Source organism: Perissodus microlepis, chromosome 20 (assembly GCF_051167445.1).
Source record: "Perissodus microlepis isolate ML-2025 ecotype Zambia chromosome 20, ASM5116744v1, whole genome shotgun sequence".
NCBI classification, from domain to species: Eukaryota; Metazoa; Chordata; class Actinopteri; order Cichliformes; family Cichlidae; genus Perissodus; species Perissodus microlepis.
The window spans coordinates 801,191-828,932 of record NC_140480.1 but is presented as its reverse complement, the minus strand read 5'-3'; the positions used below and the strand labels follow the sequence as shown (position 1 = coordinate 828,932).

Below are 27,742 nucleotides of genomic sequence, written 5' to 3'. Positions count from 1 at the left end.
CTCTGCTACTTTCAGCCGTTACTGGCAGGCTGCTGAAATACAGCAAGGAAGTAGACCTACTCCCTCCTCTTCCTCCTCCTTCTTCTCCGAAGCTCAGAGCCTGGCTTGTTAACTTTATGGGCTCAACTCCCTCGGAACGCAGTCATTTCCTCGACTTGGACTGGAAGGCGCGCACACGGTGGCCTGACGCGGAACGCAGTTGCACACGGAGCTGCGGCTGGATGTCAGCGGATCATAGGGAAACACCGTGATAATCCCTAAATGTGATGAAAATATAGGATATTTTATCATCTCCAAGATAAACTGACGCACAGAGGGAGAAAAGCAATCGTCAACCTACTTTTTGGAACTTGGAATAAAAATCTTATTTCTTTCCCAAAGGTAGGGGAGTTGGGTTATTTTAATATATGTACTTTTTAACTTGCCAGCTGACGCGGAAGCAACTTTAGTATAAATGTGTATTAATTAAAATGAGATAGTTGCCTCCACTTTTTTTCTTTCTTTTTTCTTTTTTTTTTTTTTACAAAAAGTTTCCCAAATATTTTTTAAATTTTGATGGAGCTGTCAGCGTTTATATTTATAGCTGAAAATACAGTACACTGATAGAAATGAATATAAATAATTTTAATCATTCATTTATTTCCCTGCAAATATCTGATTATGAATATGTGTATTTGATGGCTTTGGGATTCAACCTGTTGCATCTTGTGGTCCATAGCGTTGACCTGTAGTTTTAGCTGTTACCCCAGGCGCCCACAAGATGGCGCAATGAATCTCCAAAGCTCATTCAAACTCTAATTACAAGGTAAGAAGAATATTCTATCATCAGGCTCTAAATGTAACATCGTGTAGAGCAGGTCTTTTAGGTCCATCCATGCATCCTCATTTTGGGAGAATAATTATAGTGAAACAGCCATTCGAGTCCTTCTTGTATACAGACCTGCTCTACCCTCAAATTCAGCTCTGGGTAGGCTGACACAGTGTTTTGAGAAAACTGTGTGTGGAGATAGTTTCTTTGGCAAAAAAGATTATTATAGCTCGCTCTCCTCTTAGCTGTATTTTGTTTTTTAACATAATATTATGCAGACAAAATATGAAGCTCTTTGAAGAACAACCTTTTTCCTCCCTCAGTGACCCAGTTCTGTCTTGTAATGATCATTATATGTCCAGTGGTTAACTCCCCTGTATGAGACACTGAACTGTCTCCTTAAAGACAGGGGAAACTGTGTTAGTCTGACTTCAGCCCGTCAAAATGATGGTCTGAAGCTTCAGGAACAAACAGCTTCAGGAACAAACAGCTTCAGGAACAAACAGCTTCAGGAACAAACAGACTGCTTTCCTATTGCTGGTCTACACCTGCTGCTCTGTCTGTCCTGTGATTCTCACGATCTCACTGTCCATCCGTCCACCTGCCTGTCTGGGCACTTATTATGGTGCACCTTTGGTCATCTCCAAGACAACCTGAAGCTGCCAACATTTATTTTTTTCTATCATACACTTGCCTAAATGCATACTCAGTCCCATGCAGCTACACATTCTCTCTGCAGATGGTAGTTATCATTTCTTTTCTCCAGTTAGAAGTTGTGCTTTTTTTGGCCGTGTTTGACAATAAAATATGCCAATTGTTCCATTTTGGGTTGTCATAAAGCAACCGTTGTTTATAGCCTCTCTTCATACCACACTTATAACTGGCCCAAGTTTTGGAATAGTCCACATGCTCTGAGGCTCATCTGCCCACAGGCGTGGATCCTCAGGTCCTACGCTCCTCTCCAGCTGACTGATTAGCCTCTCTTTTTGCTTTTTAGCTTTGCTCTGCTCACTGCTGTGCATTTGGTTAAGCCTCATCTCTGCAGCACTGAGCTGCTCACCACCACATCCAAGCTTGGTGGCATCAGAGGAGCTGCCAAACAGTTCCTTTTTTTAGGGACGGCAGTCACCAAATTACAGCCGCTGGGGCAGTTAACTCCACCCGAATGCTTGTACCAGACCCGCCTAACAGCCTGCCTGTCTGAAGAGTGCATGAATTGGGGACGCGTGTGAGTGCGTCAGAGTCTTTGTGTTTGTTTGACATCCTACTTGCAAACATTGTGGTAGGTTTACACTTGCATAAAAATGTAAAACAGGTGTACAGTGTTACCCACGCTGCTTACAAGACCATATGTCATGTATTCGTGAGTTAATAAACTCTGACACAAGGTTATTAAAGCAGGTGACGTGTGTCCGAGTTTACTGCAGCTTCTGTCCAAGTCAAGGGGAAAAAACGTTCTCACTCAGTGACCAGATTTCTTTTTATTCTCTGCAACGCCATCTTAAGCCATGTCAGATCATTTCAGCACAGTCAGCACTGTGATCACTTTGAGCCACCGTGTGATCTTAATCGGCACCGAGCGTTGACGTGGCGGCTGCCAATACAGTGGTGTTGCAGAGCCAGCTGGCACTTGCTGAGCTCTCTGCCCCACCTTAATTCTGCCAACTCAACTGCTAACAAAGCAGAGCTGAAATGTTCCAGAGGATGAAAACGAGGTGCGTTTTATGTCAGGTTCACTGTACAGCGATGTCACAGGGTGAGACCTCATCTCTCCTAGGGGTCAAAGTAGGAAAAAGATGAATCCTCTCTTTCATCTGCAGAACAGAGTGACATTACTGGCATCACAGAGAGCACTGAGTTTAAACATATATTTGTTTAGCTTGAAAAAGGCAAATGCTATAATTTTTATGAACTCTGGCTGTAATACAGTAAGTGCAGTGATGTGAGGCCCGATGAATAACCCAGGACTTGATGGATGCTTTTTACCGTAACTACGTCCTGACGCAACCTCACATCCCTTTGGGGTTGCGTCAGGAAGAACATCCGGCATAAAAAACAGCCAAATTAAACATGGAGAGATACCCACCACGTGAGTAAAGGAGCAGCCGAAAGCAGACTTTACTGTGCTCTATTGTGTCTCAGAATCTACGTCTCTTGCCTCTCCCTCTTGTCCAATTTTCACATTTGAATTCAACAGTAAAGAATTGGAAGTTTCTGCTTTCTCCTGCCTGTTATGACAGCTTCAACCACATGTGGTTGTTCAGACAGACATATTAAGCGTGAGTATGTGGGTGTGACTGACAAACTGAGAATGAGGCATCTTTAAGCTTGCAGGGAAATTCCTTCATTTTCCGTCTTTGGTCTGTTCACTTTTCTTTGAAGGTAGAGGGATGTTTGTGCTTGTGCTGTTTCAGCACCGAGCCCGAGGGATCAGTAGCAGCGCTGTATTCTCAAAAGCATGTGGATATGCATAGATTTAAAGGGGATTTCTTCCCATACGAAAAACATTAGACTGGTTGCAGCTGCAGATTCAGGTGCAGTTTCTGCCAATTCGGACTCAGTGTTTTAGTTAAAAGCACTAAAAATAGATGTAAAGTCCAAAAGGCGAAGATATCGACTGACTGTTCACTTAATTTTTGCCAAGTAGTGCAGGAGAGATGCTACGACTTGGAAAGTCCTTCTTTTGTTCCTGTGATCCTTCGGCACCCTTGTTGCCCACAACCTTCTCCCCACTGCTTACACACAACTCCCACTTTTTCTTTCTTCTCTCTGTCTGTCTCATAATTATCATTCTGCTCTTTCCTTTTTCCTTTTTTGTGTCGTCTGCACTCCCTCCAACTACACACACACACTGCAGACAGTAAAGTGAGACAGGAATAGCCAGCCATCCATCCATTAAACCACTCGCCCTTTGGATGAGAGGCGAGATGAAGAGCCAAGGCAACAACAATTAAGGCTGAAGGCTTTGGTTTGTTTCCGTCTCAGCCCGGATGTTTCACAGCTCACAGCTGGAGGGAAAGAAATGCATGTGTACAAACACCAGGGTTGGATAAAAGTGGGTATTACCGACTCCTTAATTGTGGGACATAGTAAAGGCTTATCTTCATGACGTGTTTATAGTAGCCTTGTATGTAATTCCTGGGTGATAATAAACCGTATCGGACTTGTTCCTGTCTCCCTTTTTTTCTTCTCTTTGATGCTCAGCACCTCTGTCTGCAAAGCTTCTGTCACATCGCTTCAATTCTTTGGTCTGACTGAGAGAAAAAGGCTCCACAAATTAGAGCATGGGTGACACTTTTTGTGGATTTACAACGTATACTTCTTATACCTCCCATAATGTTGCAAAGGGACAAACTGCAGAAATTGTAGGTGTATAAATAAGTCTAGTGGTGTCTTCTGTATATCTTCCAGCTCTTTTGTGTGCTGCGTGTCATTGTGTGATGCTGACTATATGCCCTAGCTGTGTCCTTTTGGCTGCATTCTTCTGACCAAGCCAAGGCCAGTGGTGCTTTTTCTTTTCTGGTATAATTTGGCAGCTATTTTTATTGCAGGGAGCAAACTACAGGGGCCAGATATTCGTGCTTCCTGGCCAGGTCCACATCCACGTCTTTCTTCTGTCCTTAAATAATACCATTATTTCTTTGAGTAGAGAAAATTCCATTTGCAATTGCAGTGGTCAGAGAATTAATAGATTCTTTTCTTAACTAAGAGCTCACAACTCAATATTTACTCACGAGAGGCTCAAATGCTCATAAGACACGCTCACTTGCTTCCATCTGTTAGCTCCTCCCTCGGCTCCCCCTTGTACTCCCCTTAGTTCTGATAATATTGGGAGTTGAGTCATTTCATCTTCTTGTTTCCAGTGAAAAACAGATCATGTTGCTACAAAACTCTTGTGTTTATCAAGCTCCATTTGCATACTAACCATCTTTTCAGTCTTATGCAGGATTACGGAGCTGGAGATCAGAGGAGGAATTAACACGAAAAAATGAGAGCTTAAAAGGTCACTTCATAGGATTAGCCTCTAGGGTCATGTTTATGACCCTGTATGCTGCACGGCTCAAGTGACCTGCTAACAGTCTCGCTCTTTTTTTTTTTCTAGGAATGACTTTTTAGGGGGAGGAATGACTGTGCTGAAGTGTTAGTTAGGTCAGTGCACCCTGTGTAAAGTAGGCAAACAAAAATGCACACACACACACACACACTGCTTACATGTCTGATGACATTTAAGCAGTGTGTGTGTGTGTGTGCACGCGCACACTATGACATCATGGAGTCTGTTTCCTGAGAAACCATGCAAACCTGTATGCACACATTTGCCCTTGCACACCCACTTTCTCCTGTAAATGAATGGTGGCTTTGTTGCAATGCTCATTTGCAGGAATAAACTTTTCCACAATTTACTGTAGGTGATGTCCCTCGCGCTGTCTGATTGGCTAGTTAGAAGAGACTTACTCTTATGAGACCTGTGGTGTGCACGAGGCAGACAGTGACATTTTGGTGCGGTTGAAGTCACTTTTCTTCCCAGAGTCAAATGCTGGCAAGTGCTGGAGGGGACTGGGTGCATTTGCCCTCCATAGCCTTAGTTTCAGTCGTCCTTCTAGGTGTGCAATAAAGAGTAGGACTGTAATTATGAATGAGCAGAGCATTTCATGCTATTTTAGGGTGAAATGAAATACACCAGAGAGTATGTGCTGTCTGTGACAGAACAGGTATCCAGCCCTGCCCATGCAGTTTTCCTTTCTCCTGCATTTTTACTTCAGAAACACTTAGATGTGCATATTCCTGTCTACACACACACACACACACACACACACACACACACACACACACACACACACACAAAATGTCTCTAAACTGGATGAAATTTCTACTTTGTTGCATTAACACTAAGGCTACTCTCGTTCCTTTGTGTCTTTTCAGGTGCTTCAATTAAAAATGTTGCCACATTGCTCCTTTCTCCTGTTGCTATGCGCGGTCCAGCTGCCCTCCCCTTCCTCTGCCTTGCCCTTTGAGCAGAAAGGCTTCTGGGATTTCGCCCTGGACAGCATGGACGCCGAGATGACCATGGAAATGATGAGGGATCCTGAAGAGGGTTCAGCTGACGATCTGTTCCCTCACGAAATACCCACATGCCCCTTTGGCTGCCAGTGCCATCTCAGGGTCGTCCAGTGTTCTGATCTCGGTTAGTGAGTGTGTGGGAAGGAAATAGAGCATCAGTATGCATTTCTGTAAAGCTTTGTCTTCATTTCACAGTGTGTGAGTGTGGCAGGGAGTTCAGAAAGGGAAACAAAATAGTTTCTTACTGATCCAAACCTTGCATAACATTTATGAGCCCTTCTTTAGAGTGGGAGGGAGGGGATTTCTCCACTGGGATAATGGTGGTATATTTTGACAGGGAAAGGCATGTCTTTGAGGGATTTGGTGTTCCAGACTTTGAAGGAAGCTACTGGGTGGGAGAGGAGGAGACACTGTGTGAGCAGAACAGAGTAAAGACTATATCAAAAGATGTCAGGAGTAACCGAGAATAAAAGAAAAAAGTGATAAAGTCAGAGAATTAGAGGTCAGCAGAGAAAAGACAAATTAAAAAATTAACTGATACTTATACGACACTTTTTTATCCTCAGACTGACTCAAAACACTTTCTGCTCACTTTTGGCCTCATTTACCCCAAAACATGCATTCATACACTCACTTTTATCTTTTGTCTATGCCTCGGCACTTCTGTCTAATATTGATCTGCACATTCACATTCCAGGGAACTGAGGGAAACTCAGGGTTCAGTATTTTGCCCAAGGGCACTTCAAGATGCACACTGAAGGAAATCGAACAGCTAACTTCTGATATGTAGGAGACCCGCTCTACCTCCTGAGCCACAGCCACCCTACGGTGGGCAAAAAAGGGAACTTTGTAAATGAGTCTTGTAAATGTTTTTGCACACATGCTTGGTAACATCTAGTATTAAGGTCAACTTAACGTCTAACTACTTGCTCTTTGCATTTGTTCTTTATTAACCAATATAAAACACTTATTCATGCCTTTTTCTATATGAAAAAAAGCACAAATGACCACATATTCCATGAACACTAGGCAAGTTACTGGGACGGGAAATTATTGCTTAAAAGCATCCTGATTAGGCCAACTGCTCTTTGTAAATAAGAAGTGTATGTTTTTTGCACAACAAAAAGATTCTGAAACTATTCATCAAGTTTCGGATCTCAGATGTGGTTCTGTTACAGAATGTGTATTTTCAAGGTTTAATGCAACAGTTGAAAAAAACGTAACACACACATAATACAGAACCCCTTTATTAGAATAATTAGAGTTGTTAGGGATTTGCTAAATGCATGTTTTACTTCCCTACAGACTAGTGACCCTGGGCCCCTTCTGGAGGCAGTAGCTACATTTAGTTCCAGGGAATATTTCTGTCTGATGTAGTTGCAGCAATTTAGACAATTTGACACTAATTTTGCAACAACTAACATTACTATTCAAACAATACTACCTCAGTCTCTCGTATGCTCACTGTTGGTGAAGTGCCTCTAAAAAAAGACTGTAAAATAGATGGAGTGGTGACAGTGAGTCACACTTTTGGTTTGCAGATTGCAAGTTGCACACTTGTCATTTTGGGGATTACCATGTTGGTTTTTTGAAGCCAGACATGACAATATTCAGACAAGAGGGCAAACCTGGAAATTTGTAAGTTAAAGCTTTGTGAAACAAAATGCGTTGATAATTCACTGTGATGTGAAGTTGGGATGCTAACTTCATAAGTAAGTGTAAAAAACAGAAATCATCCACTTCACAGTTGCCAAGCTGGAAATTTTAGCTATAGATACCAAGAACAATGTAACAATGTTTAAACATAAGCATGTTTATTTCGGCTCTGATGGGCTCACAGTTTCTGGCACTTCTGCATTGCTTAATTTTCCATCTTGGTCACCTCATTACTCTTATTTAATCTTCCGCGTTGTTGTAACCAACTGGGCTGAAGAGGAGTAGTGCGAGGTCTAGTCACTTGCTAAAAAGATGTGTAAAAAGAGCTGTTGAGTTTCTTTTTATACTTAAGCAGTCTTATTCTTGGAAACTATTATGGAAATGCAGATAACCAAATGGTCTGAAGGAAAGAGCTTTTTCAGTTCCTTGAAAAAAAGTTCTTGGAAATAAAAGATCTGCATATTTTGCGTGGAAATGCATGTGTGTGAAAAGCAGCCAGCTTTGAACGAGTGACCTTGTGTGACTGTCTTTGTACTTCGGAGACAGTCACACACGTGCATGAAGATCAAACTGCTGGGGAAATATGAGTAAAACTTCACTTTAGATAGAAAACATGTTCAGAGTTAGAAAACCTATTTAGACACTTCTAACAATTGTTAGTTTTTGCTGGTTTAGATTAAAAAACCTTATAATTTATAAGCACTGAAAAGGAATTAATGTACAATGTGCCTCGCTTCTGTCAGTCTGCCCCAGGGCAGCTGTGGCTACAACTGTAGCTGCCTCCACCAGTGTGTGAATGTGTGTGTGAATGGGTGGATGACTGGGTGTGTAAAGCGCTTTGGGGTCCCTAGGCGGGACTAGTAAAAGCGCTATACAAATACAGGCCATTTACCATTTATAACTTCTGTATGTTATTAATAGGCAGTCATTAGAAGGTAAAGAAGTAAAAGTCTCAATTCCTAGTAGTTCTAAAATATGGCCAAAGACATTTTAAATTCTCTAAAATGGCAAATAAACAGCATAAATAAGCAGCTAGGTGCTATATGCACCTTGTTAGTTCGCTAGCTAGCTAGCTAGCTAGGTGATGTGAAAGACAATGAGGTGAAAGCTTGAGAATAGAATTAAACCATTTAACAAGATGTTAACAATTCAATTCAATTCAATTGAATAAAACTTTATTGATCCCGAAGGAAATTAAATTAAATATTGAGTTTTTCTTTTATTATTTTAACACCTCGTGAGGATTATTTGCCATTATATTCACTATGAGGAATAAACCACGTTGAGCTAGTATTAGCGGTTTGTTTAAAAATATATTTTTGCTTTTCCAGTAGATAAAAATAAAAGCCGAGCTGTGCCAAAATTTGCATTATGTTTTTACTGTCTGTCTGTGAGTTAATTTTAGTCGTTTCCATAAAAGCATCCAGTACAATTTAGTCACTGCAGACATTTTAAAAGAGACTAAAAGAAACTGAGTTATGTCTTAATTATGGATATAAAGATTTTTCACATTATACTAGCTATATAACTCTAATAAGACGCCTTGGTTTAGACATAATGGGTTTGTCGAATCATCATTTTACAACCTCTATATACTTACTGTCCCTGGTCTTTCAGCAGCGGGTAAATGTGGAAGCGTATAATTTCCGAGATGTCAAGTGCTTATTTAGAACAGATGTATTTTGGTGCTGGCGTCTGTCTCCTCTCAGTGTGGATCCCAGCATGATGTTGAGTATTTGTGTTGAGTTGAACTGGGGTTTTAGAGGGTGCTAGTTTTGTCAGTTTGCGGTAAAGGCTTTGAGATTTGTGGCAGATGTGGTTGAAGAGCGGTGGTTTGAGGTTTAGAGGGTTTAAGGATTCATTTAATCAGGGTCTTGGTGAAAGCTTTTTTCTAGGTATTCCCATCAAGTTTGTTAGTTTTGATGCCTGGCACGCAGATTTGAAGGTTTCCAAGTGGCAGGAGGCCTGCCAAAAGCTGCAGGTGTTGACTGCAAGGTAAATATTTCCTACCACATGAATCACCCTGGTAACATCCTGCACCCTTAGAGTCTCACAGCAGCTGTAATAACTTTATTGCATGTTTAAACAAAAAAAGAAATCATAAATGCAGAGTGTGGTATATGATTTAAAGAATATACTGAGGATAGAAACTCGATATTTTCCACACAGCTTTCACAAATGTATATTTGCTCTCTAAAGGCAAAACCTTGCCACTGCACTAGATCTCTCTGTACTGTGAGGACGCGGTCGGAGCGACTAAGGCTTGGATCTTATGTGGTGTCATGGAGGGTGTGGCACAGCACAACCAAAGCCATATATCTAAAATTACCTCTAGATGGACAGCTCTGTGGGTCAGATGTGGTTGGTGGCAAACTCGCTCCCAGTGGGACAGTTGGCACTCTCTCACCAGCATGCCCAGTTGCATCATGTCCTCGGTCCAGATGAGGTCGGCCCTGGTTGGGATTCGTCCACTGTGGCCTGTCTGGATTAAGCTACCACATCTGATACACATGTCCACGTGGCTCTTTGATGTGGTCTTGCTAATGATCACTGGTAGCTGTGTTTATCCGTGCGCTGAGTCATTTTTCCAGAGCTCCCTGAACAAAATAGCAAAGGTGTATTTTCTAACGCCACTTTGGTGTTCACGTGTCGCAGTCTGTTCTAGGCCGTTTGAATTTATCGCTTGGTAACCAAAGATAATAGACTGTGCCCTTCAGTGATGAAATATTCCAGCAATCAGTGTTTTCACATCATGAAATAGTGTTAAAAATCAAACATTCAGCTCTTTCTTGGGACAGATATTTGTATAATATTGATTCACAGAACACAAATATTCTGGGAAGTCTCGAATGATTCATGAGTGAAGTGAAGTGCTTAACTGTAACAGACCAATCAAGTCACAATGAGGTTAAAATGCAAAGACTTCTTCTCAATTCAACACCACTCACACATTAACACACACACAGCTTTTATTCGTCTGTATATGTCGGGGTTGTGCCAGTCTCCTTTCTATTTGATGTGTGACTTTATAGTATTTAAATCACATCCTTTGTGACTTCTGTCAAATTGGAAACCAGATGGAAAACATCTGGTGTCCCCATCTGGTGGGAGGGGAATTTATGTTTCTGTGTGCGAGAGTGTGCATGCTTGTCCTTGTCAGCGACAAACCAATAATGGTAGCTGTACACGCCGTGCTGACGTGCGTGTGTCACCTCCATGGTCGTGTCTATGTCCACCTTTCATTAAAATAATAGACAAGGAGCACCGAGGTACTCATTTGCTACAGTGTGGGAGTGTGATTGGGTTAATTCTTGGGCCTTTAAACCACACACTGTCTATTTATTTTCCAAAGTCTGTGTCTGGTTAAAGTAGTCTTAGAAGTTCCCAGTTTAAAACAAACTGGCTTTTAGGGTGTTGGTTTGTAGTCACCCATGGGAGCGTTTACCAGAGGATGATGCCCTTCTGTGTTTTCACTGGTTTTGTCTTCAGGTTTCACCGAGGTGCCAACGAATATCCCTCGAGACACCAAGTTCCTGGACCTGCAGAACAACCGTATCACTGAGATTAAAGAGAACGACTTCAAAGGCCTTACTAACCTATATGTAAGAGCCAGAAACACTGCACAAGATGTTCCCCACTCCCCTTCACAATAAAGGAACCACGGCTGTACTTAACATTTTTCACTGCCTGAATGGGACCCACAGCGAAACCTTAACAGCCTCCTCTGTCTCACACAACCTGAATTCACAACAATCAATTGTAGAAATGATTACAACTCTAATGATTAATTCTCAGGTTACTAAAATATGTAAGGAGTTTATATGTATTTTTTAACCTGTGGGACTGTTAAGCAGCTTGCTATCTACTCCTTTTTTCATTAAAGGCATCAGCATTTGGTTCAGTTACATTCTTAAGAATCGGCTCAGCACTTCTCGAAGATCTGCAACTCAGTCATCTCAGCTTGTGTTGGCTTCGGTAGTGAGAAATATAATTAAGACCCCCATTTCTCTGGGATTTAAAGGTTAATTTCCTTGCTTTCTGTCGTCCTCCGCTATGAGAGCTTTAATTGTATTAAAGTTTGAGCCTGAAGCCAAATGGGAGTATTCAAGCTCTCTCAGCAATAAGGCTTTGCTTACTGCTGACCCATATTCTGGAGCTCTGACCAAGAGAAATATTAAGTCTGGCAGTTTAGGAAACCCCTGACATGAAATTACACAACACCATCTCTATTGAGTTCTGCTTACATCAAACTACATCTGTCTCCATCTTTCAGCCAGTGTAGGTGGGGAGTCTTCTAGCTGAAACACACTTATAGTAGGAGCAGAGGGCATAAATAATGATTTTCACATTTTGTGCTTCATTTTTCTTTTTCCCCTTCATTTTCTGACTTCCTGGTAGCTCATAGACCAAATGGGTGTTGAATTTGGCCTCTCTTTGGTTGTTGCTTCTTTTTAGGGCCTGTCTCTGAGGAATAATCTTATTTCCAAAGTCCACCCCAGAGCATTTGTTCCTTTGAAGAACATGCAGAAGCTCTACTTCTCCAAGAATTTGCTGACCACTATCCCCAAAAACCTGCCTGCCTCTCTGGTAGAGATAAGGATCCATGAGAACCGCATCAAGAAGGTCCCAGCTGGAGCGTTCGCAGGACTGAATAACATGAACTGCATAGGTCAGAAATCTAGAGGATATTCTGTGATGCTTTGCTACTGTGTTGCATTAGCATTGGATTTTAAAGATTAAAGGGAAGGTATTTTATTTCATGCTATGATGTTTTTTTGTTTTTTACAGAAATGGGAGCAAATCCCATCCAGAACAGTGGATTTGAACCTGGAGCTTTTAAGGGACTGAAACTGAATTTTCTGCGTATATCAGAGGCCAAACTAACCGGAGTCCCAAAAGGTAAAAACTTAGCTTTGTGGCTAAAATGCTAGAGATCTTTAGATTTACAGTAGAGTGTTTTCTTTAGTAAATATATACAGCAGTGTTTTTATGTGCCCTGTAGCACATTGTGATAGACCCCAAAAACATTTTAATGCTCAGATTTCTGCATCTATGACCGAACGCGTATGATCAAACGCGTATGACCAAACGCGTATGATCAAACGTGTATGATCAAACGTGTATGACCAAACGCGTATGATCAAACGCGTATGACCAAACGCGTATGATCAAACGTGTATGACCAAACGCGTATGACCAAACGCGTATGATCAAACGCGTATGACCAAACGCGTATGATCAAACGCGTATGACCAAACGCGTATGATCAAACGCGTATGACCAAACGCGTATGATCAAACGCGTATGACCAAACGTGTATGACCAAACGCGTATGATCAAACGTGTATGACCAACGTGTATGATCAAACGTGTATGACCAAACGCGTATGACCAAAGGCGTATGACCAACGTGTATGATCAAACGTGTATGACCAAACGCGTATGACCAAACGTGTATGATCAAACGTGTATGACCAAACGCGTATGACCAAAGGCGTATGACCAACGTGTATGATCAAACGTGTATGACCAAACGCGTATGATCAAACGCGTATGACCAAACGCGTATGATCAAACGCGTATGACCAAACGTGTATGACCAAACGCGTATGACCAAACGCGTATGACCAAACGTGTATGATCAAACGTGTATGACCAAACGCGTATGACCAAAGGCGTATGACCAACGTGTATGATCAAACGTGTATGACCAAACGCGTATGATCAAACGTGTATGATCAAACGTGTATGATCAAACGTGTATGACCAAAATAGTGACAAAGTGTATCTAATAAAATGTATCCCTTTTAGATATTTAAATAAAAAGCAAATGGTCAACATGACAAAAAAGGAAAGTCCAGCAAGACACAAATCTGTTGTCTCGCTGAAGTTAAGTCTAACATCTATGTTATCTGCACTTCAGATCTCCCACAGAGTCTCCATGAGCTTCATCTGGACCACAATCAGATCCAGGCTGTGGAGCTGGAGGACCTGAGCCGCTACAAAAACCTCTACAGGTCTCCTTCACACTTAAGCACCAGACTCATTTCTGACCACAGCTGAGTTCTTGCACGCTGATCACATTCCCAGTCAGCAGTGCCCCTTAGGGGTAATAATACAAATTACATTGACAGGCCACTTAAAGTAGCAGGGAGCTGACCCACACCGTGTAGCATGTGAGGTGTGAAGACATCACAGGCAAAACCATGAAAGGTTTAAAAACATTATAGGACAACTTTTGTCAGATGATTTGAATATTTATTTGCTGCACATGTTTTGACAACATATGAAAATGTCTTCTGTCAGAAAGAGCCATCATGTCTATAATGGCTGTTCCAAGTTTCTTCCATCTCTTTTCTGCATACGTCTCCCCTACAGGATTTCTCTCGTGTTAAAGGAAAAGTCTTAGAATGTCTAGAAACCAAAAGTAATCACAGAGAGCACAAATCCAATCTGTATGGAGTTCAAACTGTAGGCTACTTATAAAAGAAATACAAAACAAATAGACGTAGCCACTGTGAGATCAACCATTGGTTTCTGTGATCCACATTTTGGAGTAATGTTGTTTTCTTGGACGATGCGGTTATCATTTTTAGATAATACAGTGGAGAGGTCCTGTTCACCTACTTTAACCCTTATAAGTGGCTCAAAACGACCTGGTGAGGTTGTTTTCTGGGATTATCTTTGTAATGAAAAGTTGTAATTATTTCATATTTGACCAGTTCCTCAAAAAAACATGTTTTTAATATATTGAAATTTTTACCTGACCTTTCCTACATTTGACAAAATGACTTGCATTTTCTTTCTATGGAATTTCATGGGAACCTTCTTATCAACTGGGGCTGTCAGGGATATATATTTTTGGACCACAAAGAGTGCAACCTCTCAAGGAGATTATTTAACTAACAGACAGCCTTCAGGCAGCGATTCATCCCCAGGGATTGTGTCACTGTAGACGACTAGCTTGTGCCATTCGGGGCCTGACCAAAGTTCATAAGAATCTGGGGGAAACCACTGACCAGCAATTGTGCAGTAGATTCAGAAAGACAAGATGCAACATCACCACAGATAACTTTCCCCCCTGTGTGCCTTTTGTGCTGCTGGAGACACGATTGTGGGGACTCTACAATAGGACAAAGCAGACATCCTTCCTCTGATGAAGGCTACTGACTCCTGGGGCGTTTACAGCACTGAGTTTGGATTCAATGGCAGCCTTACAATGCTCAGCTATGTCAGCAAGAGATGAATGACTGTTGTACCCCTGAGCACAATGTATCACAACAAAATGGTGGCTGGTACCAGAAAAGTGAAAAAAACCCAATTTTTCATATTCTAAAACAAGACCAAAGGAGATGTAGATGCTATGGACCAGATGGTTGGCACCCACTCTGCACCTGCAAGTGTAGAACATAGAGGTGGCCCATGGTGCTGTGGTACAACTTGACGTTGCCACCCTTGATGCCGACACCTTCTTCACAGCTAAGCACCCTGAATTCAAGAATGGTATCACCAACGCACGATGGGTCTTCCTGGTGTGGTGTGGCAATAAGAGAAGTCGGCTGGAAGTTGCCTCCAACTGCAAACTCCAATCAATGAAGCAAAGGTGTAGGGCGCCAAAAGCTAAAACTCGGCCACAGGAAAAAAGCAGACAGGGCCAACCAAAGACAACAATATTTCATATAACAAAGATCATAAAGTCAGCAGTCGGTGTGGAAATGCAGTGTACCTGTGTGCAATGGTTACAGCCAGAAACAGCTGGTTTGTCACAACTGCAGTGAAGGGACAAGGCAGTAAAGAGAGAGGAATTGTCTGGACACGTGTGCATATGTTCTCTTTCACACAAACAAACTGATCGTAACATTGTTCTGTTGTGTAATTTTTTCTATTCTAATTTTCTAAACGTTTAAACATAAAATCACCATCTTGTGTGGAACAAAGTTTAGTACAAAATGTAACACAAATGATTATTCTTAACCAAAATGACAAAAGTATAAACACAATGATTTTAACACGCATCATTTTTGACCCACCTATGGACGAGTGGAGGGTGAGGTCACTCGTGCATGTAAAGGTTAAATATTGGAGGTAAGGACTGGCAGACAGTGATTGGCTAAAGCTCCTTGTGCCAGCAGAGCTGTCATTCCACACAGCACTGCCCTGACTATCAGCCACTATCCAAATGAAGTGGGCTACAAGACGTTCACCATAAAGATGTTATGAAGGGTTAAACTATTAAACTATGTTTTTATGCCACATTGCAAACATGCTTTTATTGCTGTTAGCGTGGGCATTTTGACATGAACGTGTGTGGGGATTGAGACACTTTCCGTCCTCGAATAGCTCCAGCAGGTACCGCATTTTTTTGCCACATATGCTTCATTTTTCAGCCCATTAAGTTGCTACACAGATGAGAACAAAGACTTTCTTCCTCTGCTCCTGTGGCATTGTGCTGCATTTATAGTAGTAGAGACAGGCTGACGTGGCCCTATTCCTCACCTGGCTTAATATAACTTTCTTAAAGTGATAAAAATCTGGAATTATCCTGTTATTTCGGCTCACAATACATGAAACATTTGAGTGCAATGTGCCATGCATTGCCCCATTTTCTGCCTGTTTAAAATGTTCCTTTCGCCTGGCATTTTCCAGGTTGGGCCTTGGGTTTAACCATATCCGCAACATAGAGAACGGCAGCCTTTCCTACCTGACCATGCTGAGAGAGCTGCATCTGGACAACAACCGCCTCACTCGTGTTCCCCAAGGCCTTCCAGATATGAAATACCTGCAGGTGAATCTAATGTGTGCAACCAATTTTGATTTCCATTTGATATTGATTCTCACAGTGCTCTCTTCTACTGTCCCTCCTTTGCCACTGCGGCTTTTTTTTAGGTGGTTTATCTCCATTCCAACAACATCAGCCAAGTGGGTGTGAATGACTTCTGTCCTCGTGGATTTGGGATGAAGAGGACATTCTATAATGGCATCAGCCTGTTCTCTAACCCTGTCAATTACTGGGAGGTGCAGCCAGCGGCATTTCGCTGCGTGAGCGACCGGTTCGCCATTCAGTTTGGCAACTACAAAAAATAAAACACAGGCAGACGCTGGAAAAGAGGGAAGATGATTGATGAAGGGATGAAGAACGGATAATTTAAATAATGAAATAAAACTTGAGATATGGAGTGAGGTGAATTTATATCTGAGATTATTAATTTTATTATTATTGTTTTTGTAAAGAGGATAAGTGAGGAAGAGGGTGGGCAATAAACTGATGAAACAGACGGAGAGGAAGTGAAAAATACAATCCCATAACTTGAAGGGAGTGGAAAGCAAAAGGCTTACAGTTCTGCATGTGAATTTTGCTTGTTTTGAATTAAAGGTTTTGAAAGTTTTTTCTATTTGATGAAGTCAAAAATGAGAAGAATGTTTCATTCTGATGAAAATCGAGTGCTTAAAACTTGTGAAACGCTCCATTTTTTTCACAATAGTTCTTATTGTAATTGAGGTCATTCTTCTTATATTAACATTCTGGTTACGATTATGAGAAAAGAAATAGAAAAGGCAGCGCATTATAGATTTTTATATATAAAAGGTGCTTTTTATAACTTTCTGTGTGTTGATTTGGTAAATACATTAAGTCCTCCCTGTTTCTCTGGTCTGAAGCCATTTGGCTTGTCACTCTGTGATTAAATTATACCGTATTTATAAACCAAAATTTGGGCTTTTCCCACCATCTACAGACAAAACAGTTGCACTAAAATATAAACTTCAGTTCAAGATAACAACAAGTGGACTCAACAACAAGTGACAGGTTTAAATTCTGCGAAATAAATGTGCCTATTGAACATATTTGACTGAACCACCATCCTGTGCCATTACTACATATTACACCATCTGAGCAATACCTTAATACAGTATTTCATACGGGAGCAGTACAGTAGTGGGAATGTGCCCAAGATGGAGACAACACACAGTCCGCTTTGCTTTGAAACAATGAAAGTAGTGTGTTCACTCTGTGCTACAATCAGTGGTAGTGTCATTGCATCGTTTTGCACAGTTTTTTTCTGCTTTGCCTTTTCTGCTTGGAGGTTTACTACGAGGTTAGCCTTTTGTTTTGTTTTGCATTTGTAGACCTATGTGGAAATACTTTAATATTATGTCTTACGTCCTGTCTCTCTTCTGTAATCTGACAACCTACTGCTGCATGTGAATAAAGACATTTTTAGTCTGCTGCATTAAGTGCAAGAACAACCGATCGCCCTGGGTTTGATGCTCTGTGAGAAATAAAGAAGAAATACCAAAAAATGAAAACATTTGATGAATGAATCATGAACTTTGTAAAGAAAGAAGCTAAAGAGAGTTGTAGTCTTTTAGTTCAGCCTGACAGAAAATGATTCTACAGACAAAGGTGGTATTAAGAGTTTGCTTTGAGCTGTTTTTCTGTGTATTCTAGGTGAGAACTGTTTCATGCACAACATATACTGATAACAGTGCTCTTTCAGAGCTGATGATCTCACCCACACAGAGAAAAGAGGGCGGTGACGCAGGAAATTCGCCCTAATCAATCAGTACTGGGTGGAAGGGGGAAACCTGTAAAGTAAAGTCACCATGACGGATACATTTAAATTTTCCTTATGATGGCACAATCGACCTCTCGTCATCATTATTACCATTTACTGCGCACGGTCAGATCTTCACTGCTGGCACAATCACACTCTCCTTTAATTTTCAAATGTGCCGCTGTGCGCGTCACCGTGGTGCGCCTCTCCTCCGTGTTCCGATGAGGCAGAGCGCACTTGTCTGTGTGTTTTGTGTTGACACTAGAGGGGTATGCGGCGATGATCTTGCGTGTGAAAACGTCTGCATCGGTTTCGGAGCAGCTACGGACACATTTCGCGTTGGACGAGAGACTAGGAAGAGGGCAAAGACGATCGACCGGCATCAGCAGGAGAAAAACAGCATCTCATAGTCCATCGCGCCGCTGTAGCGACCGTAGCGGCCCGTCGATTCTCAGAGGAAGCCAGGAGCTGGATTTGACATGTGGCAGGGATGTGCTGGTGAGTCGGCTCGTGCATCGGGGTGCGGGGAAGCTTGCGCGAACCTGGGAATAGAAATCTTTGACGTAAACGAGAGCCTTTGCGGGTAACGGGAGAAGTCGCGTACACAGCAATGCTGCTGAATAAATGTCACTGACATATTTTCCCTTTAGTTATGTAAATACTGCAATACATGCTCACTGCATGGGCCTAAAGATGGATGCTCATAGGCTAATCACCTGCATGGCAGGTTGTCCCTGGTCATAACCACGGCGCCTTTGCGTTCATCCACTTCCTATTCTTCGTCTTGTTTTTAAGTGAACGAACTGTCGTCTCCCTCGGGAAACTTAGCATCATATTAAGTGATTAAGCCACTCGCACTTGGATAGCTGTCGCATCTAACTGTTTGGACTACAGGGGCTGCGATGTTGGGTTCATTTGTTTGATCAGACTCGCTTCCATACGTGCATCATGAAAAATGTCAGCTGAAACGAAGCCATTCTCAATAAAGAAGCAAACATGAATGACATTTGTTTGTAGCTGCTTGTCATTCCCTGGCCTATTTTAGCTGGGACAGGACTGGTGCTGCATTGTTATGCATTCAGTTCTTTTCTTTATCTCGCAGAGAGCCTGATGATGACAGGAGGAGGAGAAGGAGAGAAGTGGAGCGAGGCTTTACTGGTCCCTGATAGGTTTTAATTAGACCCGTACAAAAACAGGTGCCTGACATCTAGACTGTTGTAATGTAATAATGATACAAAAAACAATGGTTACCATAAGGTAACAGCTGTTCTTCTCTTTTTCTTCCAGCTGACGTTTTGTGGTCAGAAGGTGATGGCAGTGCTGACTGAGCTTCACCACTACTATCACCCATTCCTAAAAATGGAAGCCCACCTCCAGTGCACCTGAGTCCACATTTAGTGCTCCTTTCTTCCCCTCCCTCTCCTTCTGCCTTTCCTTGCTCATTCTCCACCTCTTCCACAACCCCCACCTCACTCAACTGCAATACTTTCCCCTCATCTCCTCCCATCTCTCCACTCTGTTTCCCTAGAATAATGGCGTACTGTGGGCGCTCTCTGGACTCTCCATGCACGTTAGCCTTGCTGATAGGCTTCCAGTTTGCCTTTGTGCTCTATTTCTCCCTTGGGGGCTTCAGAGGCCTGGTGTCTGTCCTGGTGCACACCACAGAGCCCGAGTTTGATTACTCTCGACCACATGATGTATACACCAACCTCAGTCATCTGGGAGTACCGCCTCCCCCGCCTCGCAACTCTGGCACTGGACCCCCTGCCACCGGCCCACCACTAAGAGACTGCCAGATCCCTTCTCCATTGCTGGGTGAGAGAGAGAAGGGTGACAAATAAATGTTTGTGAGTGTAGCACACAGTGAAACGCAAAATGACTGGTGCTATTTTCTTTGTATTCTTGAGCTGATAGAAACGAAGCCAGAAACATTCTGTCTCCTTTCCTTTGGCCAGTTGGACCCGTGTCTGTCCATCTTTCGTCTCCTCTGTCTCTGGAGGAGATCAGGCAAAGAAACCCATTAGTGTTGCCAGGTGGACGCTACCGGCCTCCAGACTGTGAACCGCGCCACCACACAGCAATAGTGGTGCCGTACCGAAACCGCCAGAGCCACCTCCGTGCCCTCCTCTACCACCTCCACCCCTTCTTGCAGAGACAGCAGATACACTACAGCATCTACATAGTACAGCAGGTCAGGTTATGTATAAGTGAGTGTGCAAGCTGTTTTATAGTGATTCTGCCAGTGTCTTGTTCAGCGTGATTGTCAGCAGCTGCATGTTTGCCTTCCATGAGCAAAAGCATTATGCAGTGGGATTGTTGTTCTAGTGGATCAGAGGTGCCTAATGATGTTAAGGGTGTAACAGTAATGGTAGTGTAATAGTAATAGTAATGTATGTGCTGCTACAAAGTATTGGTCTTGTGATATTGGAGTATTGGGCTAAGGTTTAATAGTCCTGCATTGACTGTATCTAATATATACCAGTGTAAACATCTAATGAACCAATCACTCTGCAGCAGCTCGATGCACTTAGACATGTAGACGTTGTCGTGACAACCAACCCAGCTAAGCATCACAATGGGGAAGAAAGGTGATTTCAGTGACTTCAAACGTGGCATCATGGCTGGGCTTGTCTGAGAGACCACTGATCCATCGGGATTGTCACACTCAACCATCTCTGGGGTTTACAGAGAACAGCAGAAATCAGCAGTTCAGCAGCTCTTTGGGTGAAAAGGCCTCGTCGCCCCCCTTGGCTGTGCCCCTGCCCCATTGGTCATGGTCATTATTGCTGACCATACCTATCCATATCCATCCTTTTTGCAATTGCAGTGTACCCATTTTCTCATGGCTGATTCGACTAGGATAACACACCATGTGACAAAGCTATAATAATCTCAATCTAGTTTCTTGAACATGATATTGAGTTCAGTTTGCTCAAATGGCCTCCACAGTCACCAGGTCTCAATTCAGTAGAGCACCTTTGTTTTGTGCTGGAATGGAAGCTATTCCAATAAATCTACAGCAACTGTGTGATACTATCCTTTCAGTATAGACAAAGATGTTGTTTTTAGCGCCTTGTTGAATCTGTGCATTGAAGAATTCAAGAAAGGAGGTGTACCTAATAAAAAAGTGTCCAGTGAACACATTTGAATGTTGCTGTTTTTACAGCTCTTGTAGGACTTCTAACTAGTTTTATTGCAAATTATAGTCGTTATTATTATAGTGTGGTTTCATTTAAAATGGTTGTGAGATATGTGTTTGTTAGCTTTATCTGCCTGGACCAGTGCAATAGAGGTGAATGGACTTTGTTTTTAGGTTACAGCTCTCGATCTAAGCAAATCATACCTCAGATATTTCCATGGTAGATGGGACGTCATACTTTCTGTGTATTAAACATTACATTCCCATGCTACAGCTGAATTTAACCATAGTGGTGTAGTTGGAGATTCATTTTTTCCTTCAGGTAATAAGCAAATCTTTAAAATGATGTGCTATTAATCAGAGTCAACAAATTATCTGTGCTCTGCTGCAATGTACCTCAAACATCCCTGTTGTTCAGAATTTCTAAAAACTGCTGCAAATATTTAAGTCTTCACATATTAACGTGTAAATACATTAATCTGCCTCATTTGATGTTTCAGTGGGGAAACAGCACTTTTAATCGAGCCAAGCTGTTAAACGTTGGGGTGCGGGAGGCACTCAGAGATGAAGACTGGAGCTGCATCTTCCTGCATGATGTTGACCTGCTGCCTGAAAACGACCACAACACCTACACCTGCCACAAACAGTTTCCCACACACCTGTCGGTGGCCATGGATAAGTTCCGATACAGGTAGAAGCACAGAATAAACGAGGGTGGGGCTGGTCTTTCATACATTTGCATTGCCCTGAGACATTATTTTCAAGATTGTGCATGTTGTGACCCTCCCAGGTTGCCATACTCACAGTATTTTGGTGGGGTATCTGCGGTGACCCCAGACCAGTACATGAAGATGAACGGCTTCCCTAACCAGTACTGGGGTTGGGGCGGGGAGGATGATGACATTGCTGCCAGGTAAAGAGGATAAATGAGGCAGACACCCTGCATGATGTAAACTGTAAACTGTGCATGCTGGGATCAGAACTACATGCATAACCATTTCAGTTTGCCTCTTCTTGTACTTTTTCACTCTGTTTTGCTCTCGTCAGTCATCGTTTTCTCATGTTTACAGCTTCAGTACCGCATGTTTTCTTTTGCTTTGACTTATATTTTATGTCCTAACATCATCTTTCATCTTCATGTCTCCTCCCATTGCTGTGGCTTTGCTCTTTGTATGTCTTGCAGTGGGCACAATGGGTATGTTCACATGCACTAGCTTGCAGACTTGGACTAGGCTGTGTGCTTAAGAGTTTTAAAACTCTTCTCATTTCTTTACTGTGCTCCCCTCTTTCCACTCTGTGGCTTTTCCAACATTTGCCAATCTGTAAGAACTGAATGCAACAATAAAATTTAATTAGGACAACACATCCAAGAATGTTTCACAACCTTTGGAAACACTGCCTTTTGTGCATGATGTTTGCAAATTATATCATCCAGAGAACATTCGCAGCATTAGTTACACCCTGTTTTGGTTGATTTAGATAACTGGAGTGGTACAAAAGCAACAGATGGAAAAGAAAAAGGGAAGCGCAGTATATTCTTCCACCCATAAGACATGGCAGTACGTTTTCACCCTCTTCTGTTCGTAATCCTGATTTTTCCTTCTTTAAATGTAGCCCGCAGGGGGCTAGATGTTTATGTAAAGTTTGTTTTTGTGAGATTAGCTTTGCAGTTTTATGCAGCACATGTTTAAGAGTCTGTTTTTGGCTTACGGTTGTGTGCTGCTGATCCAGAGTGCGTCTGTCTGGCATGAAGATTGTGCGCCCTCCAGTGGCCATTGGCCATTACAAGATGATCAAGCATAAAGGAGACAGAGGCAATGAGCAAAATCCACGCAGGTACTTACTGGCACACTCACATATCAAATGTTTGTAAAGACTTCTCTTTCTTCATCTGATCTAATGGAATATCTGCCTCAGTAAAAGGGGAAGATATTCAAACGACCTGATCACGTCATGAACTTTTCTTTTCTCCAACTGTTCTCATGTTGAGTTTTTACCGTCATAGTTGTTGCTTTTTGTCTGTTGACACAGTGATTTGTACAGTTTGTCCTCTGCTTACTTTCCCTCAGGGCGTGTGCTTGTATCTTCAGACTGATTGTATCTAAAATGTAATTAGGTCTTATCTCATTCTCCATGTCATCAGCCTTTTATTAACTTTTATGGAAAGTCTTTGTCATTAAAAGCAATCACTTTGCAATATATACATGTTTGCTTCCTTGCAGAGAGCCAGATGAAAAGCTTTATGCTGGGTGAACCTTCACACAATCTTAAATATGGCTTTTGTCATTCTAGGTTTGACCTTTTGAAAAGGACCAGGCTCAATTGGCGCTCTGACGGCCTTAACTCTTTGACCTATGAGCTGCTTTCCAAAGAGCTTGAGCCGCTGTACACCAACCTGACCGTCAACATTGGAGAAGACCCCCATCTGGCCCTGGGCAGGGTCCCCATTCCTGTGAAAGCAACAACCCCTGCCCACCGACGTAGCACCAGCAAGACAGGAGACCCATTCAAACAGGGAAAGAGGCAAGAAGTGCCAGCAAATATGACTGTGGCCAAGACAGAACCTGGTCAGTCAAAGACAGCCAATCAAATAACGCAGCAGAAGAAGAAGATGAAATGAGACTAGGTGCATATGAACCTGTAGCTTCCCTTTTCAGTTTGATCTGAAAGACAAAAGCAGCATAGATCTGTTCTGTCGTGGGACTTTTAAGTACAGCAGCTTTTTGTGCTCGGTGTAGGTTCGGGGTAATTAGGGGTAATTACACCACGGATCAAATGAAGAAGCCAGTTTTGTCAACGGGGCGAAGAACACTTCTGAGTCACCTCGTCTTGGCTCATCATCTGCTAAATGTGACGCCGGCTGTGGTGGCTGACACGTCTGTGGCCGTGCTCAGCAGAACCAGAAGGTGAACGATGGGCGATTCAGTCATATCCACGCAGAGGTTCAAAACAAACGGTGAAAATGAGACAGCATATATAAAAAGCTCTGCACACAGACTCGTCTGTTGCAGGCAGACCTATGGCTTCATCCAGTCTGGTCCACAAACAAAGGAAACTGCTGCTGTCTGTCTACGCCACTCTGCAGTGGGTTTGTGTTTCTGTGCCTTCTCTCTTTTATGCGCATTTTATAGACTGGTATAGCTGCTTTTAGATGCCCACACAAGGTTAGTTTGACCTCTTCTGCCACACGGGAAGACTTAGAAGGCAGGGATGACGAAGCTGACCCGGGATTAGAGGAAATTTGTTCAGAACTGCCATTTTATATTTCTGTGCATTGATCAAACGCAGACCAACTCGATAGATATGGGACAATTCTAGAGTTTATATTTATATAGAGAGACTTCTTTATTTGTTTACCGTTTTGTTTTACATGTCCTACCTTACAGTCTGGTGCCTCTCTCTCTCTCTCTGACATTTAGTTCATAGACAATCAAATTACATGGAAGAGAACTCTGTATTCAACCACATAACAAAATGAGGAAGTGCTATCATGCCCGTGTTCACGCCTGTCAGATAAACAGACTCGTCATGGTATTCGTTGTCTAGTTTGACTATACTCTCAACACATGGATAGACCTGTGCTTCTGATATTATCTGTGATTGATTATTTTTCTTTTAGATTAGTCAAGTATGGTTAAAAATAACAAAACAAACTCGCAGACGACACTTAAAGCGTGTTTCAGATGGTGTTTAATATCTAAAGTGGTCGTGGTTGCACTGCAGCGCTGTGGATAGATTTAGGTCAGCTTTTGATTAGAAGCCCTGACGTATTCGTAGGCAATATAAATGGATGTTTCTTTGCTGTATTGATTCCCTGAGATGAAGCTTCTGTGTCTTGAAGGGGATGAGACAAGCCAGTAGGACAATGTGCTTTATGTAAACACGGTCGGAGGGCTGCCAAATCAGGACATGCATGTAGGTCATTTTTTGTTGATCACGTATAATCTGAAAGCATCAAATATTTTATTTCTCTGTTCATTTGTAATGTATTATTTCCAGTGCTCGTCTCTGTTTACCTTATGTGAGGGCAGAGTTCATGAGGGGAGCATAGTTTACTGATGAGGGACTAGAGTCTGATTCATTCATGGGCGACAGGATTTCTTGCTGCTAATTGACTAGGAAAACTGTACAATTACAAATAGCTTAAAATGACATACTGTACCGCTACGTTTGTGTGAAGCGAATTTGAATGTATTTAATTTATTGTGTAAGTACTGAGTCACTGATAGTAATGTGCAGACCTCTGAAGGGATCTTGTGGTGCAGATGTGTGAAACACTCTTCTCCATTGTAGATCAGATTATCATTCCTTTACATCACATCTCCACATTTCTCGCATATACATTGTGCCTCCTGAGATGAGCCACTGAACTATTAAAGGTATGCTGCTGGATTTTATGTGAGCACCCTCAGGTGGCAAAGTCGGGCATAGCGCCAGCCAAGAAGGAAGCAAGGACTGAATGAAACTGCAGAGTTGTGACATGAATGTTAATCATTCGCGGTCGCCATTCACAGTTTTAAACCAATCAAATCTTTGCATTGCTCTGTATGGACGGCTTCTCGGTTACGTAGTATCACGTGACTGATCCTGCTGGTTTCAAAGGGTAAAGTAACAGACAGCTTTGTGGATCATAATCAAAGAATCTTTGTTTATTTTGAAATAATGTTTTAAGCAACGAATGTTATATAAAGGCCGCATTGAGAGAACACTTAGAATAAATAGGATCTAATTTCTTAGCTTTATAAACATGGTTATATATCATAATATTATCCTCCATATATCATATTATCTGGGAGAAAATCCTGTATGACATGTAACAGTGACACACTGGAAGCTTTTAAGGACATTATATGGCATAATCTCAGCTGGATTAATCAGCAAACTATGTGCTTACCTGGAGACTGTTCTATATTTAATAAATAGGCTAGTTTTTATAAACATTTTCGCATACGTGTTGGAAATATATATTGTTGGAAAGCAGAGTCAGTAAACAGCATTTAGATTTCATAGCAACAGTTTCTGTTTATTTGTTATTCATGAAGTTGTTGAAGTTTAAATGATGAGACTCACTTGGCTGGACAGACGAGATGTTTGCGCTCTCGTGACAAACGGCATGCGGATCGTACAGTGACGTCACCGAGAGGGACGCTGATGCCCGTCTGCAATCGAGGTTGCCTTATTTACCGATGTTATCTTGAAGATGAAAGTGTGTATGTGTGTATGTGTGCACGCCGTGTGTCAGTGTAGAACACAGTCAGCAAAAAAGGCAACGCAAGCATATGATGGACAGTGTTGTGATAGCGAGCAAATATGTATTCCAATAAAAAACTAAATCAAATAAGGCCTCATTTCGATGTTGTCTATGATTATGATCGCTGCACACATTTGATAACAGGTATACACACACACACGCACTTATGCAGCGTGCATGCCACACTATAAATACACTGCAGTGCTTATGGTGAAGCACTTACCCTCGTCGAACACTCAAAGCCTCTTAATGAATATCGCCTTTACCATTCTGATTGATGGTGCTACAGCTCAAAGACTGCAGACATCAGATGCTCATGCATGGCTGATAGATTATAAGTCATATATCACCATCCACTCATGCTGTGGAGTGGCTTAAAAAAACCCTCACTAACCTGTTACATCACCCAGTGTATTGCAGGCCTCAATGTTCCATGTAAGCATCAAAAGCAGGATTAAAAAGTTGGATATGAGATCATACCTATAAATAGACAGTAACCCCCAGCTCTGTATGTTCGATCTGTTTCATAATCTAAAAAGCTGTGTGACTCACCAAGAACAGGCGAAAACACAAAATCATGAGAAGGGCTGCACAAAAACATCCCCTTACAGCCAATCCCACTGCAGTAGCAGCAAAGCCTCAAAGAGGACTGTGGGGCTGAACCAACAGCCTGATATTGTCAACAAAAGATTCTTTACTGTACAAGTTCTGCTGATAGTAATCAAATGCAGTAACCATGGCCTAACAGGCTTTTGTGTGTTTTTAACCAATCAGAATTTATTAGCAACATTCCTGCTTAAAGTCTGACTGAACAGACTCAGTAAGGTAAGTAACACTGCAACATAGCAAAACCCCGAACCCCCCCAAGAGCTCAGCTTTTCATTTGCTAAAGAAAATGTTTTGGATTGTGTAGATCAGGGGTCCCCAATCCCAGTCCACGAGGGCCGGTGTCCCTGCAGGTTTTAGATAGCACCCTGGGTCAACACACCTGAATCACATGATTACTTCATTACCAGGCCTCTGAGAACTTCAAGACATGTTAAGAAGGTAATTTATCCATTTAAATCAGCTGTGATGGATCAAGGACACATCTAAAACCTGCAGGGACACCGGCCCTCGTGGACTGGGATTGGGGACCCCTGGTGTCGACTGTATAACTGTACTAAATATTTTTGTGGTTAAATCATTCTTTTGTATGTTATGTGCTTTTTGTGCTGTGAAACAGTCTTTAGCTTCACATTTGTGTATATTTTGCTTCAGTCAGTTCCTATAAT

The 27,742-nt window shown here is 42.1% G+C and overlaps 2 protein-coding genes across 2 annotated transcripts; both read left to right on the top strand.

The window, feature by feature from the left end:
* Positions 1–106: 106 nt before the first annotated feature.
* On the top strand, positions 107–17,771 carry bgnb (biglycan b). The gene is made up of 8 exons (XM_084916906.1): positions 107–381; positions 5,732–5,993; positions 11,015–11,127; positions 11,981–12,194; positions 12,314–12,424; positions 13,449–13,542; positions 16,172–16,310; positions 16,412–17,771. The coding sequence occupies exons 2-8, from the start codon at positions 5,747–5,749 to the stop codon at positions 16,607–16,609; spliced, it is 1,116 nt and encodes a 371-aa protein (XP_084773032.1). The 5' UTR covers positions 107–381; positions 5,732–5,746; the 3' UTR covers positions 16,610–17,771.
* Positions 17,772–18,127: 356 nt separating this feature from the next.
* b4galt3 (UDP-Gal:betaGlcNAc beta 1,4- galactosyltransferase, polypeptide 3) lies at positions 18,128–26,558 on the top strand. The gene is made up of 8 exons (XM_084916905.1): positions 18,128–18,576; positions 19,181–19,274; positions 19,366–19,893; positions 20,034–20,269; positions 21,718–21,908; positions 22,008–22,130; positions 22,949–23,053; positions 23,510–26,558. The coding sequence occupies exons 3-8, from the start codon at positions 19,611–19,613 to the stop codon at positions 23,835–23,837; spliced, it is 1,266 nt and encodes a 421-aa protein (XP_084773031.1). The 5' UTR covers positions 18,128–18,576; positions 19,181–19,274; positions 19,366–19,610; the 3' UTR covers positions 23,838–26,558.
* Positions 26,559–27,742: the final 1,184 nt, after the last annotated feature.

Bases quoted from the DNA above. Each gene is read 5' to 3' on its own strand.
- bgnb (XM_084916906.1), top strand. From the start codon at position 5,747: ATGTTGCCACATTGCTCCTTTCTCCTGTTGCTATGCGCGGTCCAGCTG. The intron at 5,994-11,014 runs GTTAGTGAGTGT...TTTTGTCTTCAG, and splicing joins CGTCCAGTGTTCTGATCTCG to GTTTCACCGAGGTGCCAACG. The intron at 12,195-12,313 runs GTCAGAAATCTA...TGTTTTTTACAG, and splicing joins GAATAACATGAACTGCATAG to AAATGGGAGCAAATCCCATC.
- b4galt3 (XM_084916905.1), top strand. From the start codon at position 19,611: ATGGCGTACTGTGGGCGCTCTCTGGACTCTCCATGCACGTTAGCCTTG. The intron at 21,909-22,007 runs GTAGAAGCACAG...TGACCCTCCCAG, and splicing joins ATGGATAAGTTCCGATACAG to GTTGCCATACTCACAGTATT. The intron at 22,131-22,948 runs GTAAAGAGGATA...CTGCTGATCCAG, and splicing joins GATGATGACATTGCTGCCAG to AGTGCGTCTGTCTGGCATGA.